The sequence below is a fragment of the Opisthocomus hoazin genome, chromosome 8, assembly GCF_030867145.1.
Source record: "Opisthocomus hoazin isolate bOpiHoa1 chromosome 8, bOpiHoa1.hap1, whole genome shotgun sequence".
Classification (NCBI taxonomy): Eukaryota; Metazoa; Chordata; class Aves; order Opisthocomiformes; family Opisthocomidae; genus Opisthocomus; species Opisthocomus hoazin.
The window spans coordinates 28,666,587-28,686,145 of record NC_134421.1 but is presented as its reverse complement, the minus strand read 5'-3'; the positions used below and the strand labels follow the sequence as shown (position 1 = coordinate 28,686,145).

Genomic DNA, 19,559 nt, shown 5'->3' with positions numbered 1-19,559 from the left:
CTGTGTTAATACTAGTTCGAGTTAAAACAGTAATTACTCAGAAACACAGTATTTCTTTACTCTGGTAACTACTCTAGAATCATGTTGCTGGTTTGTTCCCAAAGCCAAAATATGTGATCACTTCTTTATTTGAAGAACAGGCTTCTCATCTTCTTGAGGTCTTTCTATGCCTCATTCGTGTTAATTCTGGAGACCTTCACTGTATTAGTATGCCAGTTACTAGGAAAAATAAATGTGCTGCATAAACACCACCCTTTGGTACCTCAAAGAGGCGGAATATCACTACAAATTGACATCACAGATACTCCGCAAGTCTCTAAAATATTCACTAGCTTCACCATGGCGTTACAGGATAACAATCCTGGCAATCTTCAAGCTCTGTTCTGTCATGCTTGAAGACCTTTAATCAGTCTGAAGGTGAAGAATTTATATGACATAACAGATCCTCATAATTGTCAGTAGTTTTTCCTTCCCCCAATAGATTTTTTCAGGTTTAGTTATTCCTTTCAGCTCATGAGAATACACTCCAGAATTCTTAATGTTATTCTGTCAACTTTTTATCATAATTCCCAAAGCCTGTATGGGATGCTTTATTATATTTAGCAATCTTCTCCAAACACTATCAAATGACAGCAGGTAATCAATGGCTGGGCAATCAGAATTCCATGGTGATTAGCAAAGTTCATTCATAATTCATAGCCAGTAGCCCTAGTACATTGTTTCAAACTATTTATGTGACTTTATGGTTAAAACACCAGCTTTCGAAAATTTTCAGTATGTATCTTTCGAAAATTTTCTCTATTACTAGAGTTCTGCTGCCAGTTGCTGCTTTGTACAACATGGCAATTCTTACGTGGTGTCAAATACCAGACTGCCCATTATGCTTCCATTCACCTCTCTGGCTCCTTATTATCAGCACAGTGCCCTCCTGAAATACAAAAGCTCTTCCACTAATTTAATATATTTATTTAATCTAATCCAGGGAGTTCAGAAAAATTAAGACAAAGAGCAGCCTTTTTTACACATTTAAATTGATATGTTTGTCTTGCCCCAAATTTCATGCTAATTAGTAAGCGTAAAGGTGTACTTCACCATGGTAAATCAGACTCGATGGGCAGGGAGCAACGAGCTAAGCTGTTATAAAACAACAATATTATTCAACACTTTATAGTGTGTGTCTGTGAGGTCTATTCAAATTAATTACAGCAAGAATAATACTACCAGTGCTTTCATGTTCTAGTTTAGATGGTATGGGTAGCAGTTATAGATTTAACAATGTCACTTTACACTCCTGCAGTTAAACATTACTATGAATGCACAAATAAATATAACAAAGAACAACCACACAGAGCTCTAGTGATTCATCTTGTGGAGAGGGTTTCAACCCGCCACGCTTCTGATGCAGACATTGACAGCTCAGCGACTCACCCTAGACCACCATTACAGTCAATGAAGAAAAACAGAGACTTCGAGGCTGCAGTTCATCTGACCTATTTTAGACGAGATGAATCATACTCTGAGAGTGCCTGTTCCCTTTGTTGACTAGAAAGGGAGACTACATGATTAGCTCAGATGTAAATGCCTGCATCCTACATATTAGACATCTACATCAGCATGATGAAACCCACTCTTACTGTCCAGATATACAGCGAATGACTAACGTAAATTAATCTTCACGTGGTCCAGGAGGCATCATACTTCAGATCAGTTACGTTTGTCAAGAGCAGTGTTGTTAGCAGGCAGGCCAATGCATTTTTTACTTAAAGCTTTTAAAGATGCCTTAACCAATGATTTTACGGATTTTTTTCCCTCCTAATGTATAAGAAAAGTCAACCACAAATTATGATTTGAGCACATCTCTGCCTGTCTCATTGTGTCTGATGCGAGATGACTGCCCTCAGTGACATTAGTGGCATGTCCCCATGGGTTTCTACATACATTCCCCCAGTGCCTAGGGCAGGCTCATTTTCCTCGGCTACTCATTGGACCCTGTTTTGGTCTATGTGTTTCTATATGTTTGAGCTGCACCCAGGTTATGTCTGGGTCCAGCTTCTCAGGCACACCACGGGCATCCAAGTTCTCTGCTTCACTCCATTTCTCACACATGGAGCTGGCAACTCAGCTGTTGCACACGCCAAGGCAGTCTTCCATACCATGAGTTTTCCCAGCACCTTTGGCAGGAACACTTGAATATGAGCAAAGGTCTGAGATGTTTTGCAAAATTGCTTACAGAAAGGACACAGTTTATTTGCAGGGAAAGCAGTGCCACTTGTGATCCAAATACAGACAGACAACCGTGTGGAGACACCTCCCTCCAGCATCTTCAACACCACAAAAGCCCTTCAGGGTTCTCCAGAAATTTCAGTCACTTCTGCTGTTTCAGGCATTCTGCCTGAAATACTGCCATTTCAGGCATACTGCTCCTGAATACTCTGCTTAGCTTGTTCAAATGCAACATTCAAAAGGTTCCCTTTAATGAAAAAATACGGTCCTCTGTGTTCTCTGAACCTCACAATGTCTACAATGTCTTGAATAATCTTCCCCCACCTTCCTAGTTTTAACTGGTGATTTCTGCTCTTCTCAGCTACAGATTTTCATAGCCTTAACCTACCATGACAGCCAGCTGGGAGAACTGGATTTGATTTACTTTGGTCAGTCTTCTTAGCATATTCATTACTGCACATAGACAGAGCCAGTCCTCATTTTTTTCCTGGAAGCCTTCACACAACTGATCATCAAGGAGCATCTTTGTCAGTAATTTTCAGATTTTGTTTTCTTTTTTTTTTTTTTGTTGTGTGTGTGTGTGAGATCAATCTACAGAGTTTATAAATCAGATCCTTAGAGAAAGTGGCTTGGTACCGTCACATTACCATTGTTGCTTTTTAAAAGAATAACAATAAATCACAAAACAGTAAAGACTGAATTAATGGGTAATTCAGGATTGTTTCACTATGATGAGTTTCATTGGCTTAATTTGAGGCCTGAAGAGCAATAATGCAATTCAGAATGTTCAAAGAACCTGATGAGGTTCAACAAGGGCAGGTGCAGGATCCTGCACCTGGGGAGGAACAACCTCATGCATTAGTACAGGCTTGGGGGGGACCTGTTGGAGAGCAGCTCTGCGGAGAGGGACCTGGGTGTCCTGGTGGACGACAGGTTGACCATGAGCCAGCAGTGTGCCCTGGCTGCCAAGAAGGCCAATGGCATTCTGGGGTGCATTAGGAGGAGTGCAGCCAGTAGGTCGAGGGAGGTTCTCCTCCCTCTCTACACTGCCCTAGTGAGGCCCCACCTGGAGTACTGTGTCCAGTTCTGGGCTCCCCACTTCAAGAAAGATGAGGAGCTACCGGAGAGAGTCCAGTGGAGGACTACGACGATTGTGAGGGGACTGGAGCATCTCTTCTATGAGGAAAGGTGGAGGGAGCTGGGTTTGTTCAGCCTGAAGAAGAGAAGGCTGAGAGGGGATCTCATAAATGCTTTTAAATATCTCAAGGGTGGGTGTCAGGAGGATGGGGCCAGACTCTTTTCAGTGGTGCCCAGCGACAGGACAAGGGGCAATGGGCACAAACTGAGGCACAGGAAGTTCCAGCTGAACATGAGGAAGAACTTCTTCCCTCTGAGGGTGACAGAGCCCTGGAACAGGCTGCCCAGGGAGGTTGTGGAGTCTCCTTCTCTGGAGATATTCAAGACCCGCCTGGACAAGGTCCTGTGCAGCCTGCTGTAGGTGACCCTGCTTCAGCAGGAGGGTTGGACTGGATGACCCACAGAAGTCCCTTCCAACCCCGAACATTCTGTGATTCTGTGAAAGATGGGTATTTAAAATTAACCTTAAAACCTCATCATTTTTAAACACTGGTATAATTTTTATTCTTCCAAATCATTAGTTTCACTGAAATTTCTAAAGCAATCAGGATGAGGAGGTGCATAAATATGAGTTTGAAAATTTTCACCAGAAGATTTTGTCATCTGTGAGAAACCAAGAAATTACAGATACACCAACCCTTTACATTTGACAGCACCCACTGCTTTTGTATAGAAGGCATTGAACATAGCATCAGTATGAAACAAGTTACCAAATTATCCTTTGAGAGAAAATATTAAAAAATAAAGCTGAAAACGCAAAGAATAGAAGAGCACTGAAAACTATTATTTTCTAACACAGTACTTAAAAGAGAATGTCATGTTTTTTCCCCTGCATTAGCTGTAGAGAAAAGGGAAGGGAAGGTGAAATTCCCTTTTTTCTATCCATATATAGTTTTGACTTTATATTGCTTAACCATACCTGCTCTTTGTGATCATAACTATGATTTACTGCTAGCCACTCACTGCTGAACAGAACAGATGAGACATGATTCTGGTCCTTTTTTTTGACTAGGGATAGTTGGCTACAAATACGATACAAAAAGACAAGTTTTATTTTGTATTCAAATAAATACATATATGTTATATATATAACAAATATATAAATATACATTCATTACTTAAATAAAAAAATAATTAACCCTTGTTTACTGCAGGAAGCAAGATATTTTCTGGTTTCAGACTTTGTGTTATTTATTTTAATTCTGTCTTTTTGTAAGGATTTTTTTTAAAAAAGAGAGATTTCAAGTGTTTAAAGCAGATATTTGCCTAGACAGGACATGTAAAATGGAGTTTGGTCTGACTTCCTAAAACTATGAAGTGACAAAAAGAAAATCCTTTGAAGCAAAGCTGTAACTCCCTGAGATATTCACTATGGTGAAAACACTTGGCCTTAATGAATTAAGTTCCTCCAAGTTGACCTATGTGAAAGCAAGGAAGCTGTCTACTGCCTTCTGTAGCCATAGATATCTCATAAAGAGATCCTTTGATAACTCTCCACCAGCCTCATCTGTCTCCTGATCACAACATCACTTGATCTTGTAGGATCAGTTCCGCCTCTGCAGACACGGCTCGCCATGCTGGAGTGGAGCTGCTTTCAACACTAGACAAAAGCACCCTGGACACTTGGCTGAAACTGCATATGTAAACAATTTAGAGGTTCTGATCCCAGATTAAAAGAAAAAAAGGCTGGGACTTCAACATATCCCAAGGACCCTACTTAACAGAATACCTGCTTTTGTGCTTTAAACCACAAGCATATGGAGAAAAACATTAAAAGCAGTGAAGGAATTAAAAATTGGACTAAGCTAGAGAAGCAGAAACCAGAAATAATTACAAGGAATAAGCATGCCTGAACAAAGAAAAATGAGATGAAAACCAACACACTTTTCTCTTAGCTGAAATTCATTCTCTTGCTCCCCTGCCTAACCAAAAAGCAAGTATTTATGCATCCTACGTGCATATCACAAAACAAAAGTATTGGCTATATGGGCAACTTCATGCCTTTCCCATGCTGATATGTGCAGCCTGTGTTTTTAGTTTGCATCAGGGAGATTTGTGTCGGCAGAGAAGAAAACAGGGAGAGGCGGAAAAAGGCCCCAACAGGTGACTCGCAAAGGGAGGTAAGTTTAACTTAGGGATGCTAATTCTCCTTCACAACAGGCACCATCTTTGAGCCAAAGCAGTAACTCTCACTTTCTTCTCTGCTCATATGTCATTACTAGAGTCTCCTGCTGCCTCTCCTCAGTTCTTATCTCTCCAGCTAATCTTAGTCTTAAATCTTTTTCTGTTATTACCAGAAAGATAAGAAAGATGGCTGTGGGCTACTGGCAATTGTACACAGTGACAATACAAGTCATCACTTGAAAACTAGCATTATGATTTTATTTTCTGTTTTTCTAGGTAGTTTGAGACTCCAGCGAGACAGCAATGAAAAGATGGCATTTGCACAATACATTCGATGTGATGTAGTCATTACGTACAGATACATAACATGACTTTATCTGTAGGCTCAGGTAACAAGAAGAGAGTTAATATTTTCTCTTCACTTTTAGTGGATTTAAGGATATTGCTTTTTGCAGACTGAATCCCTCAGGTAGTTGGCTACATACTAGTCAGTTCTCAGGAAAGGGAAAAAACCCTGTTCTTTGAATGTGTGTATATGAAAAGCTACAACAGCAAGAAGAAAGCAATATAAATAAAATCCTTTGCTAATACATCCCTGCAAGACTAGGCAGTACAGATATGCTGCTGATAGATGTCAACAACTGACCACTGTTAACTTTCAACTTTGAAACAAACATGACCTTAGAATAAAGTTGTGACTATGTTAAATTACTGCTGCGAGTTACAAACAACTCTTGGAAACAGAGAGCTTGCTGCCACCTTTGCAGTGCTGTTGCTTGGTGTCCTACATGCTGAATGATGCTGAGAATAGGAAGAGGAGAACTGGAACTCATCTCGGGCTGCAGCTTGATTTCACAAGGTATCTACCTAAGACGCAAGGGGCACACCTGGCATACTTTGACATGGTTGTACTGTTAGAATGCAAAAGGTGCTGTATAAATTAGTAGAAACTCCAGAGCTATTACTATTGGGTTACAAGACCATTACTACTATTGGACTACAGAGGGGATCAGACCTACAACCACCTCTTTGTCCAAAGACTGCTTCATAGATTTTAAAGCCATCACGGCCTCTTGCAAGTTTTTCTGACCTGGCTCTGTATAAGAAAGAACAGCTTTATTATCCTTTTGTTCCTGTGCTGATTCAGTAAATACCATTTGACAAAAACACTGCTGCCAAATCTACTGAAAAGAGAGGAGATGATGGTAAATAATTTTCTGCGGGCTAAGACTGCTGCTGATGGCCACAGTCATCCACCTAATCTATTTCAAGTACATTCTTTCCCAGTGCTTAACTGCTTGTAGAGGGACTGATAGCTTAAGGTCTAGGAAATTTACCCTTTTTCAGAAAACACGGTTGAAAAAGAAAATTAAAGAGTTAGTGGATGTGAAGGATTAGTCATTAAACATGGGCTTTTGAATGAGTAAAATGTAATTTTGGTTCAGAAGAAATAAATTAAGAGCCTAATGTGGCCAACACTCTTGCTTATACAATTACCCATGTTTATACAGAAACAATTAAAATCAATGCTTTAATGCTCTGTATATTCATGGATATGTCATTGTTCCATCTTTTAAATAATAAACAATCCTCCTCCGATCTCTTCTCAAGACACAGTTTTCTAATCAAGATTTTTTCCCTCTTTTTCTTACAATTATTAGTAAAGTAACACTAGGGTAACAATGCATTATGAGAAGCTGTATGCATTTCCTGCTAACTTAGCTGTTTCATTTGAGAAATTTGGGGTTTATTCAGTGATCTGGTTATGGATCTTGGTTAAACAAGTTCTCAAATATGTACATATGTCTCCCTCTTTATTTAACACATCTAAGATCCAAGCTTGTGGTTTAAATACTCAGGAAAACATTGTTAGTATGTAAATATGCATTTCTGAATCAAATATTCTCATCTGAATAGAGAATTAACAGTTGAATGTTTCCCATTCAGAGGCTGACTTTCCAGCAAATATCTCAAAAGAAGATTAAGCTGACTGAGATTAACTTTGAAAATGCCTGGATTTATACATACACGCACAGTTTACAGCACATTAGTAAATATTATTTTTAAAATGTCAAAAATGCATCATGTGAAACAAATTAACTGTGCATGATGGAAGGCAGATTTACAAATTTACAGTTCTGTGCTTCTCAAAACACTATCAATCTCCCTTTACTTGGTCTCCTCTTAAATCCTCAACTACTTATTATTTGTGCTTCTAATGAGTAACTAAAATAAATAGTTTTATATAATTAATATTTCAAATTCTATTACACTATGTGCAATAACATTATTTTGTATCTGCATAACACAGGTCATCCAAAAGCTTGTATTTGTATCTTTTCGCACTTGCATAAGTGCCATCTATGTTAAGGAGAGACGTGCACATACGTGTCCCAAAACAGAGAACTCAAAGGACAAATTATCCTCTGCATGAAGCTGATGACTTCAGTAATATGTCACATTTTCAAAAAAAAGTTTTTGTCTGATAATATCATCAGAGGGGTCCAAATCAAGTGATAGGATGGAATTAAGCAAATAGTTTACTTATAATTATGTTACGATGTTAATCCTTTTTTCTGCAGTTACACAAATGTCTCTGGGATATCAGTGTGAAACTGAAGTTTGTAGGATCCAGCACAGGGATGTTATTTATAAAACAAATCCTTCTTTTTCAACATTATCTGTAGATAGGATACATTTACTACATGCAAAAATAGCAACCCGTGTGTTTTCTAACCATTAACACTCTTGCAACTTGTCGCAAAGGGTGAATCCCACACCTGCGCAGGGGCTTGTCAAAGCCTCCCCCCACTTCACCCAGCTGCAGCAGCAGGTCCCCTTCCAAGGAGCAGAAGCAGGACACACACGGGTGAGCTCAGCTTACCACTCTGCTCTAGACAGGATAAATTCAGACAGACTAGAACGATTATTTCACTGCTGCCATGTTGAAGGAATATTTTCAGCCTGACAGAGCAGGAGGAACACGAGGTCCCTGCACAGCCGTCGGTCGGCCATGAGCCTGGCTGCTCTCTCAAAGGCGCCTCACCAACGTTTCCTGACCGCACATCCAGCTTGTGCAGAGGTACGCCTTACTACCAGTTACGTGTTTCTGAAGGAAACATGACTGGAAATTTACAATATTCCCCCCTCTACACTCCACAACGGTGACTTCACGTTAAAAGATGCCGTGAGTTTCGTCGCAGACATTCCCGTGTGTCTGTGTGCGGGAGCCGCTCTCTGACGACCGGCAGCGCCGGGATCCCGCAGCACCTGCTGCACGCTGAAGACGCTCCGATGAACGTCCGTTCACTTCCACTCGCTGTGCCCTGACAAAACTCCATTTCCACAGCGCCACGAGCCGCTCCGGGCCGGCGGACGGGCCAGCCGAAGGGGTGTGCTCCCGCGGGCACCCGGCCTGCCGCAGCCACGGCCAGCCTGGCACCTACCTCCCCCGCCGCCATGGGCCCCGCACCTCTCGAGGTCGGGCCCGTACTGCCAGAGACATCTGAGCTGGACATGTGCATTTAACTTTTCAAACCACGTATTTTTACCCCTCATGGAAACCAGAGATGACATTTAGGTAAGCACCTGCTCCTACTCCAGCTCCAGCACTCCAGGAGCCACGGCTGAGCTGCACACTTCACCACCCAACACTTCCACCACATGGATCCTCACAATGCGTCCCCAGCCACCACGCACAAATCACTGCCTCAATCTGCTTACCTTATTCCATCTCTTCATAAAAATGCGTTAAAAACCAAAAATCAAACAAATGTTGACACACTGATGTAAAATGACCCCCAAACATTTCAGTCTGCAACCAGAACTGTCACTTTTTTCCTGTTCTTACAAACAATAGGCTTTTCTTTTTTCTTGGAAGAACAAATTTGGTTATTTGTATGTCCTCAGCTGGCATAACAAACAGAGAAATCTTAGAGTGTGGCGCTTGCAGAAGTATTTTTCTATTTCAGCACGCTAGGCTGACGAGCAAGAGTAGACATCGCCGTGATGGACAAGGGGCCAGGTGCGGAGCAGCCCACTGCTTAGCCCCGCTCCACAGGGCTTCACCCCCCGCGAGAGAGATCTGCACCGCTGTCAAGGACTGTATTGCACACTGTATGAATCTGATTTTTTCTTCCTGATGAGTACATTACATATTTTTTCTGAAGATAATATATATTATACTAATATATGCAACTTATGCTCAGTACAATTTCTGTTATATACACATATATGGGCACAGGTGTGGAAAAATCCCCGCTTCTGTAGGCTATGAGGATGCAATGAGAAGACAATTGACAAGAGGAGGAGAGGAGGGAGGAAGGAAGGAGTACTCTAGCCTAAAGTACCAAAGTGTATTAATGGTCAGGCGCCACTGAGTACCACACCTGACAGAGTTTGTCTACCACCTCTAACAGCCGATGGTGATTCCAAGCCCATTCATATTCTTATTTATCATCACTGAACATGATGCTTTATAAAGGATTTTCAAGGAGTTCTGGGACACCCACTCCACTGGAAAAACATTTGTTTGAATTAATAAAAAACCAACAGACCTCACTTATGTGTTACAGCCAAACAGAAAGAAGTCTTTCCAGTTTCCAAGGATATATTTGAAAGCAAGAGAAATTTGGTTGTCAATAGCCAATAGCTATGACCTTGTTATAAAACTTCACAGTGATTAAAATATCAGCACTGTATATTCAGTCTATTCAAATTTCTTCTTTTATCCTCAGACACATGAAGAAGGGAAACCATCAGTGACATGAATAGTAACTATATAAGGAAAAACATAATAGGACATGGATTATTAACAAAAGACAGCTGAAAGCCCCCCTTCACATGAAACGCTATGCCCTTGCTCTTAATCATGAGATGGTTTCTGCACTGGCTAGTTGTACAATATCTTCAAAAACAAGAAGAACTTCTGAAAAGTGCCCTTTTAAAGCTGCCACTTTCATGGTTCTACGTGGAGAGGAACCGGGACTGAGGTTTTGCAGCAACCTGAGCAAATACACAGTTTTCTTTCAGAGCAGATTTTCATCTTGGAAGGAAGAGCACCAGTAAAATTCTAGGTAAGATAAGCTTTATGAAAAATTTGCCAGACATTTAGCAAAATAAAGAAGTTCAGATAGAGTGGAATATCTATTATGCATAGCTAGGATGACGTCTGCTTCAATTTGCAGGCCTCCATATGACCACTCCTCAAACGAGTGCCAAGGGAAGCACAGAAATCTATTCCCTCCCAACACATTTCTGGGAGCACAATGGTGCCTGCAGAAAATGCCTCCACCAGACTGTGCTAACGCACCCTTTCAGCGATCCCACCCACAAGCAGCTTCCTTTAATTTCTAACTGCTCACAGCATGTACCTGCAGCACGTAGGAACTCACAGGAGGTCCCTGGAGAACCGTGAGCAGGCTAAGCTGGCCAGAGGAGATGACACTGCACTTGGAGGAAAGAAAAATATTGACACTGGATGTGTACGCAGCATTTGAGACAACTTCAAGCTGGGGAGGTGCCGACGGTCATGGGACAGCAGAATAACAGAGAATTAGAGGAGGAAATTGGGTTTCTGAACAGCGAAAATGGATATAAGGGTTACAGGCAGAGAGTGATGGAGCTAACTGCATGGAGGCTTTGAGGAGAGCAAGACAACAGAAGATGGCATGCAAGGGAGACATGGGGCTCTGGATAATCAAGGGGAAGGCAGCAACTGCAGGTCATGGGGGAGGCTGAGGCAACGCCTCTGTGAAAGAGAAAGGACCTTGAGAGGAGAGGCAAAGGCAACACTGCCTGTCCCCACACAGAGTAGGAAGACATGAAAGATGCGAGGAGCGGTATGCCAATACAAATAAACACTGCTGGAAAACGCCAACTAACTTCAGCCAGAGCTCTCTCTTAGCAAAACCAGAGTCAACCAGGTTCTTAGTAAAGACATATCTGCAGAAGAAGTAAACAATTGCATAGCTGTTTTTGAACATTTCCCTTTTGGTTTGGAGTGACTGCTTTGTTTTTTTTAATGGAGGCAAATTAAGCTGGGAACGTACTTAAAAAAAAATCCATAATCTTGAACATAAAATGAAAGAAAAAAAAAAAATTACAAGCTTACTTTTTTTGCTTGTCATTTTATGAAAGACAGCACTGCAACTTTCCGTCTCAACCTGGAACAAGGTATAGTTTCCTACACCTTCAGGGTTTAAGCTTTGAATCGCCCTAAAAAATTCCTTTATTTAGCTCTGATGGACATCGGAGATTACTGATGGGGCGGTATCGATTCAGGATGTAAGACATTTCTAATAAAGATAGGAAGGGTGCACTTTTTTTCACAGCTAAGACTTACTTGGCTGTTGGAAGATGCCCAGCGGGTAGGCTCTTCCCCCTCCCAAAGCTCCCAAGCCCTGGGGCCACCCTCCCTAAGCGGTACCCACACTTAGCTCCACTGCTTTACATTTCCTCTCTGAAACAGTTGCTGACTCCTTCCCCTCCTCCCAGCAGTGCACCATGCAAGGGTCAGACAAAAGCCTTTGAGATTAAATTGTAAGTGATTAAAATTTCCATTATTTTGTGAACTTGTTCCACATATTAAAGAGCCCTAATGGAACCTGCACACATTTGTGCAGGTAGAAAGGCACATGATGACAGGAATTAAGGAAATTAATTCCTGTGCTTTGGACTGAAGTAATCTTCCAGAATGTAATTGACTTTCAATCATTCACACAAAACATGCCCTTCACCTTTAAATGGTAATTCATTTTACCATACAGGTTTTGAATTCCATTTACGTCAGGCTTGCTCCCATCTCCATACTAGAACACAGTGTATACGTTTTTTCCAGGAGGAGACCATGTCAGAGTTTATTTAGATTTCTGATGTATGTATCTATACAATGTTTTATCGTTTTGGGACCCTTAGCAAGGGGAAATGCAGAACACTTCCTGGACAGAGATCAAGCAGCAATTCCCCCTGCAACGCAAGGTTATTCATGCCACCTCTCCTGAAATGCTTGCTCTTTTCTTGCTGTGCTGAGCTCTCCGTGGGACATGGCAAAGCGGATATGAGCCTACAAGACTTTTCAGGGCTGCGCCTAGACCACAGCAGAGCTGTGCAAAGCATAGTGACAGTAAACCTGGCTGCATCTGCTGCAATAAAACCAACAGAAACCTGGAAAATCTCACCATGTAGCACCTTCCTTCTTCCATTGCTGTGAAGAAAGACTGCAGATGAAATATTTGGAAGCACTGGGCTTGGTCCAGTTGCTTCTGGGGTTGGTTCAGCCCACCCTCTTCAGCTGATGTAGCAGCAACCTGTTATGGGTGACGAAGTGTATCCCTCTGACAAAATGGCCTTCTGCAGGCCAGGTGCCGTATTTGAATCTGTTTCTTCTTGTCTGTGTTTTCCTTTTGCACATCGCATCCTATCATTCTGTGACGTTTTATCTCCCTCGCACTAATATCAGCCCTGGCTGACAACCAGGGAGACTTTCATGTTGGCACCCCTGCCAAACGGTTAGGCATATCCTGGACACAGACAACAGATGCTTATATTTAAATTGGGATTAATTTGCATTTTTTTAGTATTGTGGATTTTTTAAAGCATAGTTCTAGTAATGAAAAGAAATGTGTAGTTCTAAAATAGTAATACTTTCCTTTGAAAAGCCAGGTTTGCTAATGGATTGCCATCTGTTCAGCCCTTTGCCAGGAAATAGATTTGTCCTGCTTACTGAAAACAGTATTAGGGTGAAACTGTAGATTACACAGTGGATTTCTGAGCAGTTTAACTTAAAGTGCATGCTAGCACTTTGTTATTTCAGTAAAAATAACTTTGAATTCTCTTTTCTACTAATGTTGGAATTTAAGCCTTCCAGCATACTGTGTTCAGAGTACTTTGTGGGCTGTTTTGCCCTCAATCAGGTTTCAGAAAAGGTGCGTACCTCTCCTTTAGCGTTTTGAAACTGAGTTCATCAGGTTTCTTTTGCCTAGGATTTACAGCAAGAAGCTCTCTATGTTGCTTCGAAAGCCCTTCTTCATCCTCTGGGAAAAAACATTTGAGAAAAACAAAGGCACTGGCCTCAGTCATGCTTTTAAGAGTAGGAGATCGATACGTGCTGGGAGCCTCTGGATGCAAGCGAGGAAGACGGACACCCTGGCAATTCAGGATGCTGTACCAGCAGCTGCTGGACCTCTCTAAGTGATGGGTCCGAAGGAGCAAAACAAATCAGAACGAGGAGTTAGTCCTCCGCAACCTACAGAAATCTAACAAGCGCTTCTGCTGAGCCTTATTCTGGGCACAAACGCACCGCACGTGAGAGATCCAATTTTTATAGCCTGGAGGCAAAAGTTGGATTTTCACGTAACTTCGAGATCTCGGCATCCTCTCACGTTTCCTCGGCGAGGCTACCGACACGGTCTCCAGGCCAGCAGGACACCGAGCGGCGCCGCTCCGCTGGGTGACACCACTCACGCCAGCCCAGCTGCCGCCACCGCTCCCTCCCCGCGGCCCCGGACCGCCGCGGCTCGCCACCGGACCCCCGTCTCCCCGGGAGCTGCCCGTTCCCCGCTCGCTGCCGGCCGGGGCCGCCGGCGCAGACCACCTGCGGCGGGGGGGGGGGCGGCCCCGGGGCCCGCGGGGGCGGGCGCCCGGGGGGGAGCCCAGCAGGGGTGGAGGCGGCGGAGCGGCCCCGAGGAGCGTCCCCGGCGCCCGGAGCGGAACCGCGTCCCTGGCGCTCCCGCCGAAGGGATGCCGGCCCTGCCACCGCCCGCACAAAGTTTCATCTCCTCCGCTGCATCCCCTCTCCCGCCTCCCACCTGAGCCCCGCCGGGACGCGCCTCCCCACCGCCCTCCGCCGCGGGGCCGGCAGCGCCCGCCGCGCTGGGGCTGCGGGGGCAGACCCGGCGCTCCGGCCCCCTCCCGGGCGGGCCGCGGGGAGCCGGGGCGGCGGGAGCCGCGCTTACCTCTGTCCAGCGTGAGCGGCTGGACCGCTGTCAGTGTCGCCATGTCTGCGGCGGGGCTGGAGCCCGAATGACGCGCGGCTCCGGCACCGGCGTGGAGTGCGGGGAAGGGCGGGGAGGAGGCTGGCAGGGAGAGGGGGCGGAGGAGGAGGGTGGCTCCGTGGGAGGAGGAGGCGAACGGGGCGGAGAAGGTGCCCAGGGGAGGGCGGCTCGCCGCAGACGGGGCGCCGCGATGCTGCGGGCGCAGGGCGGCCCGGCGCGGCCCGGCGCGGGCCGCCGGCATCGCTGCGCCGCCGGAGCCGGGCCTGGCGGGAGGCCCTCACCTCAGGGCGGAGCGCCGGGCCCGCAGCCCGGAGGAGCCGGGCCGTGCGCGGGGGCTGGGGGTCCGCTCGCCGCCGGCCCCGCCGCCCCAGGGCTGCCGCAGCGGCCGGCGCAGGCAGAGAGAGAGGGCTGCGGGCGGGGAGCTCCGCGGCGCCGCGGGGCGGGGAGGACGCGCGGGGGCCGGATCCGGCGGCCCGGCGTCGCCTGGGCCGGGGGCGGCGGGGCGGGCCTGGGGGCCGGGTCGGCGGCGAGGGGGGCCGGTGCGTCTGGGAGAGGCGTCGCTCCCAGCGCTGGCCGCAGGGCGTGAAAACCGGCGGGCGAGGCCGGCAGGGGAGATGCTTGGCCCCCGTGCGGGGCCGCGGCCGGAGGGACGTGTCCCGGAGCGGCCCTTCCGGAGGGAGCCAGCCGTGGGCCCCGCCGTCAGGCCGGCCGTCGCCTCTTTCCTCGCCGCGGGGCGCGGCCCGGCCGTCCTGAGGCGGCCCGCCGGCCTCTGGCAGAGCGCACGCAGCAGGCCCCGCAGCGCGGCCTTGGGGCTGCGCGTTGGCAGAGGGGCGGGCCGTGGCGGCGGTGTGGTGCGGCTCAGCCGCAGCTGTGGGTGGGCTCGGAGGCCTTTGCGGTGCGAAGGCCGTCGGTGGAGGTGGAGATTGGCAGTAGAGCTCGGCGGGGTTTGCCGGCAGCCCTCTGGTCGTCTACCCTCATCCTTCACACGAAGCGAAGGGACCCTCGTCAGCTGTCGCCCGGGGAAGGTGCGGCAGCGTCCCACAGAGTTTCCGCAGCCGTCCCTACAGGGGACGATGGTGTGGAGGGATGGCCCAGCCGAGAATGGCGTCCTCTTCGTCCTCTGCCCTGTGTAGTACCTGCGGTCTCGTGTTTGGCCCAGGAGCGCTGGGACAGGGCAGAGGGTCGCCCCAAGGCGAAGGCAGCACTCTTCACCTACTCAAGGTCTCACAAACCGCCGTGGACTTGGAAGTACAGCAGTTCAAGGTTGCACCACAATAACGGCTTTCAACTGCAACGGTATTTAAGCACTAGTATAGGTAATTAGGGAAGCTGTGGAAATTTTGCCATGAGAAGTTTTCAGAGCAGATTAAAAATACATTTGGCCACCTTAACATCAGGGAATTTAAAATAATATATGTAAACCACCCACTCCTGATAAACTCAATTCAGCACAAATTTCTCCAATTAATAAACAATACACAGCAGCCCATTTGGGTATCTTGACAAGAAAATGTTTGAACTGGCTAAAACAGTAAAGTCAAGAAATCTGTTCATGGCAAGCAATCGGCTTTTAAAATCAAAATTAACATAAGGATTTTTATTATGCAGATGTTATGTACTTGCATAGCAGCTGGATTGACATAAAGTGTAACAGCTCCTCTTAAGTAGTCACATTACTATATATTGGATTTGTAATCCTCAACAGAGAAGCAGTACACATTTGGAGCTGTAATAACCTAATGTGACAACTCTCAAACTGTTACGACACTTGAAAAAAATCTATTACAGATATAAAAGTGTGTTTAAATAATATTAAAGGCAAGGTACCAACCTGACTAGCCAGTCAGGTTGCTTTCCATATAGGACTTCATAGCCCTCAGACTTGCTCTTTTAAACACCTTGTGAACAGATATTTTGAAGCAAAATACAGTTATAATGGTGAATTTTTTAGTAATAAACATGTAGTGTTAATGCCAAATATATAACTTGTTAGAAGCATATAACTTTAGAAAAATCGATGTTTGGGCTTGAACAGGGCGCTTGTGGAAAGCAATAAGCTTATTCTGCATTTATCCATTTTTGTGTACTGCTGGTCAGGTTTCGTGCGCTCTGCCACAGGGGCTAATTGGCACTTGGATGAGAGACTTGAATGGGAGTATTAGTTGCACTCAAGGAAGATGAAAAGCAGCATTTGCTGAAATGAAGCATTTCCTAATCACCATAGCTGCACAGTTGATGCTCGGTTAAAGACCTAGCCGAGGAATACTTGAAGCGGCTGAACAGTGAAAATGTCAGAAGTTGTCCGCTGAATTCAGCAGCTGGAGAAGGGGGGTTGGAATGAGGCACGGAGCTGCGCAGTAGCTCTCGCTTTCGAGCACCCGCTCCCAGGAGAAATAGGGGACTCTCCCAGCAGAAGTGAGCGCCAGCTAGCCTGCCACCTTGGAAGGTGGTCCTTGGAAGGAAGGACCGCGTGCTTCAGACAGAAACTTCTGGTCTGACTCCCAGTCCTCTTGTTGATTCCTTGGGCTGCATTTGAGCTTTCAATTCAGTATCACATAACTAATGAAACTAGATGGAAGTAACAGATTTCGTGTTGTATGGACTGAAACTGGCTTACTGACACACCTTCAACATATAGTCAGCGGTCAGGTGCCAGTGAACAAGGCTATTGCTAATACAATGCCTGGAAACTTTTTCTGGCTAAATTCTTGAACAAAATTTAGTGTTGTTCAAAGATCTAACGTGCATATAGAGGCTTCAGTGGCTATGCTTTCAGATAACACAGGTTATACAAAAAAAAGTCACCATGAAAGTGGGTAAACCTTGAAACAAGTTGTCTAGAGAGGCTGTGATATCTGCATCCTTAAAGTTTTTAAAACCTGACTGGGAAAGCACCCAGGCAACCTACTCTTACTGTGAAGTTAGCCCTGCTTTGCACAAGAGGTGGGACTGGATATTCTTCAAGTCCTTTTCAACCTAAATTATTCTATGGATCTGTAATAAATTGTCCAAATTGCTAGTAAGAATTGTCTGAATAGCTGGACTAAATTGGTGCATTTAAAAAATAATTTATTTTAATGCCGCTGCAAGCAAGCAACAAAGAATGCAATGGTTACTTCCAGGACGAGATTGTTTTGGGGAGGGGGGGTTCTTGTGTATCAGTCTCAGCATTAATTCTTGGTGTGATGTTGCCAAAAGGGCTTGATCCCTTTAGGGATCCTTGACTATGTAAAAACAGGAATGGCAAATAGAAGCAGGGAAATGATCTTTCTTGTGTACGTAGCATCCATGAAACAACTGTCTGGAACACTGTGTCGAGACCTAGTATTTGCCTTTCAAAATGGAAAATCAGCCTTGACGTGAGGTTTAAGGACCTCAGTCAAAGCTTAACAAAGAAAAGGGTAAGAAGGAACTAAATCACAGTGTGCAGGTCCATGTATATGGAAGAGGCATAATAGTAGAGGGATTTATAGTCTTTAAATGTACGGTCTTATGACATAAGGTGATCCTGTGACTGGAAGTTGAACAAATTCAATCTTGAGTAAGATGTACTGTTCTAGCAACAAGAATAACATAGGGACCAATTACTCACTGTTGCTTGAAATCTCAACAAATATCAGAGGTCTTTCTAAAAGGCATGCTTTTATCTGACTTCTAAAGAAACATAGAATGGCTGAGATATTCAGGAGGTTAGGTGAGATAATGATTGTGATCTATTACTCTCATGACTTTTATGACCCCTTGACTTCCCTTAAGAATTGGTGCTACAAGGGCCAGAGAATTATTTCGACACAGCACAGCGCAATGCAGTGCAATGCAGAAAAACCCAGCACAGCTCTGAATGCGCTCATTGGCTGCCAGAGGAGCACATCTCCCCTTGTACTAAGCTTTGGTTGGGATGATTGACTGGTATGCTGCCCCATGACTGGAATACTGTGGTAAATGCAGCTACACGCATCAGTACCAGAGCCACTGCTAACAGAGGTAGAAGCCCAGTTTCTGGTGGCTACAGAGCTGCATGGCAAGAGGCCATACCACAGTGGCACGGGTAAATCTGGTTTTGGGTTACACAGCACTGTGTTATGCCTTTTAGCCCTGTTCGGGGTATTGGTCATTGGACTAAATGTCTTGTCAGGCCTAAATTTCACCTTGGGAACTTACATTTGGGTTCCTACCTACCTTTCCCATTAAATTTGTTTGCTGCAGTACTCTTCACATCCAGCTTTATGCTGGAAAGTTTGTTGGGCAGCTGCTTTATTTCACCCTGGGGCAAAATAGATAATTTCTATTATATGCTATAGTTATATCTTGTTTATGCCCCTTTTTGTTAAATGCAATGTGTTACTCCACTGCTTTTCTGTCACCCTAATGGCTCTGGGGAATGCTGCACACTCTAGAGTATGCAGGATGGTCAGCCGGATCAGTCATTCCCCCATCAAACACGGTTTGATTATGTTTGCACATTGCACGAAACTCCAGGTTATTTCAGAGAAGATTCCAGGTCCAGAGAACTTTCAGGACCCTAGATCACACCCTAGGACTGATTCAGAACATGCATTTGGACTTTCTCTTTGTGCTGACCATTAGCTTTTCTTGTGCCTTGCCCTTCAGCACAACTAAAATCAGAGATTGCAGTAGTGTTGCAATACGAGCTGTGAATTTTCAGAAGACTGAGGATTTTTGTCATCATATAGATTAGCTTTTTGAGTGGCATTTTGTATCTACAGGGGAAAGAATCGTTCCTTTTTTAAAATCCATAGGTTATTTCCATGCAGTTTCCATGGCAGAACTTGCTATTTGAGATATCTAAGGGTTTAACAGCAATTTGTTTATTGGGTAAAGAACTGCATTGGTTTCCCATAAGAAATATGATTTAGTGCTTTCTGAGAATTATATGCGTTACTCACATGTACAGTTCATTTTGTCCCAGGAGAGCCATGCCATCTCTAATAACAGGTAAGCTGGAAGGTCCTACTATGGGTGCACAGCTGTATATAGTTCAATACCTTTCCATTGTACTACCCTGTACCACAGGCCTGTACTTTTTACATTCTAATATAGTGTAATGGATTACCTTTTGCA

General features: G+C 44.9%; 1 protein-coding gene across 3 annotated transcripts in view; it reads right to left on the bottom strand.

The window, feature by feature from the left end:
- The window catches only part of LIN7A (lin-7 cell polarity scaffold A), a 50,815-nt gene extending 36,097 nt beyond the window's left edge, over window positions 1-14,718 (bottom strand). For all 3 annotated transcript variants that reach the window (XM_075429100.1, XM_075429099.1, XM_075429101.1), the window contains exon 1: window positions 14,439-14,718. In XM_075429100.1, coding sequence (XP_075285215.1) covers window positions 14,439-14,718 — 280 coding nt within the window. The remainder of the gene's footprint in view (window positions 1-14,438) is intronic.
- Between the last annotated feature and the right edge of the window lie 4,841 nt (window positions 14,719-19,559).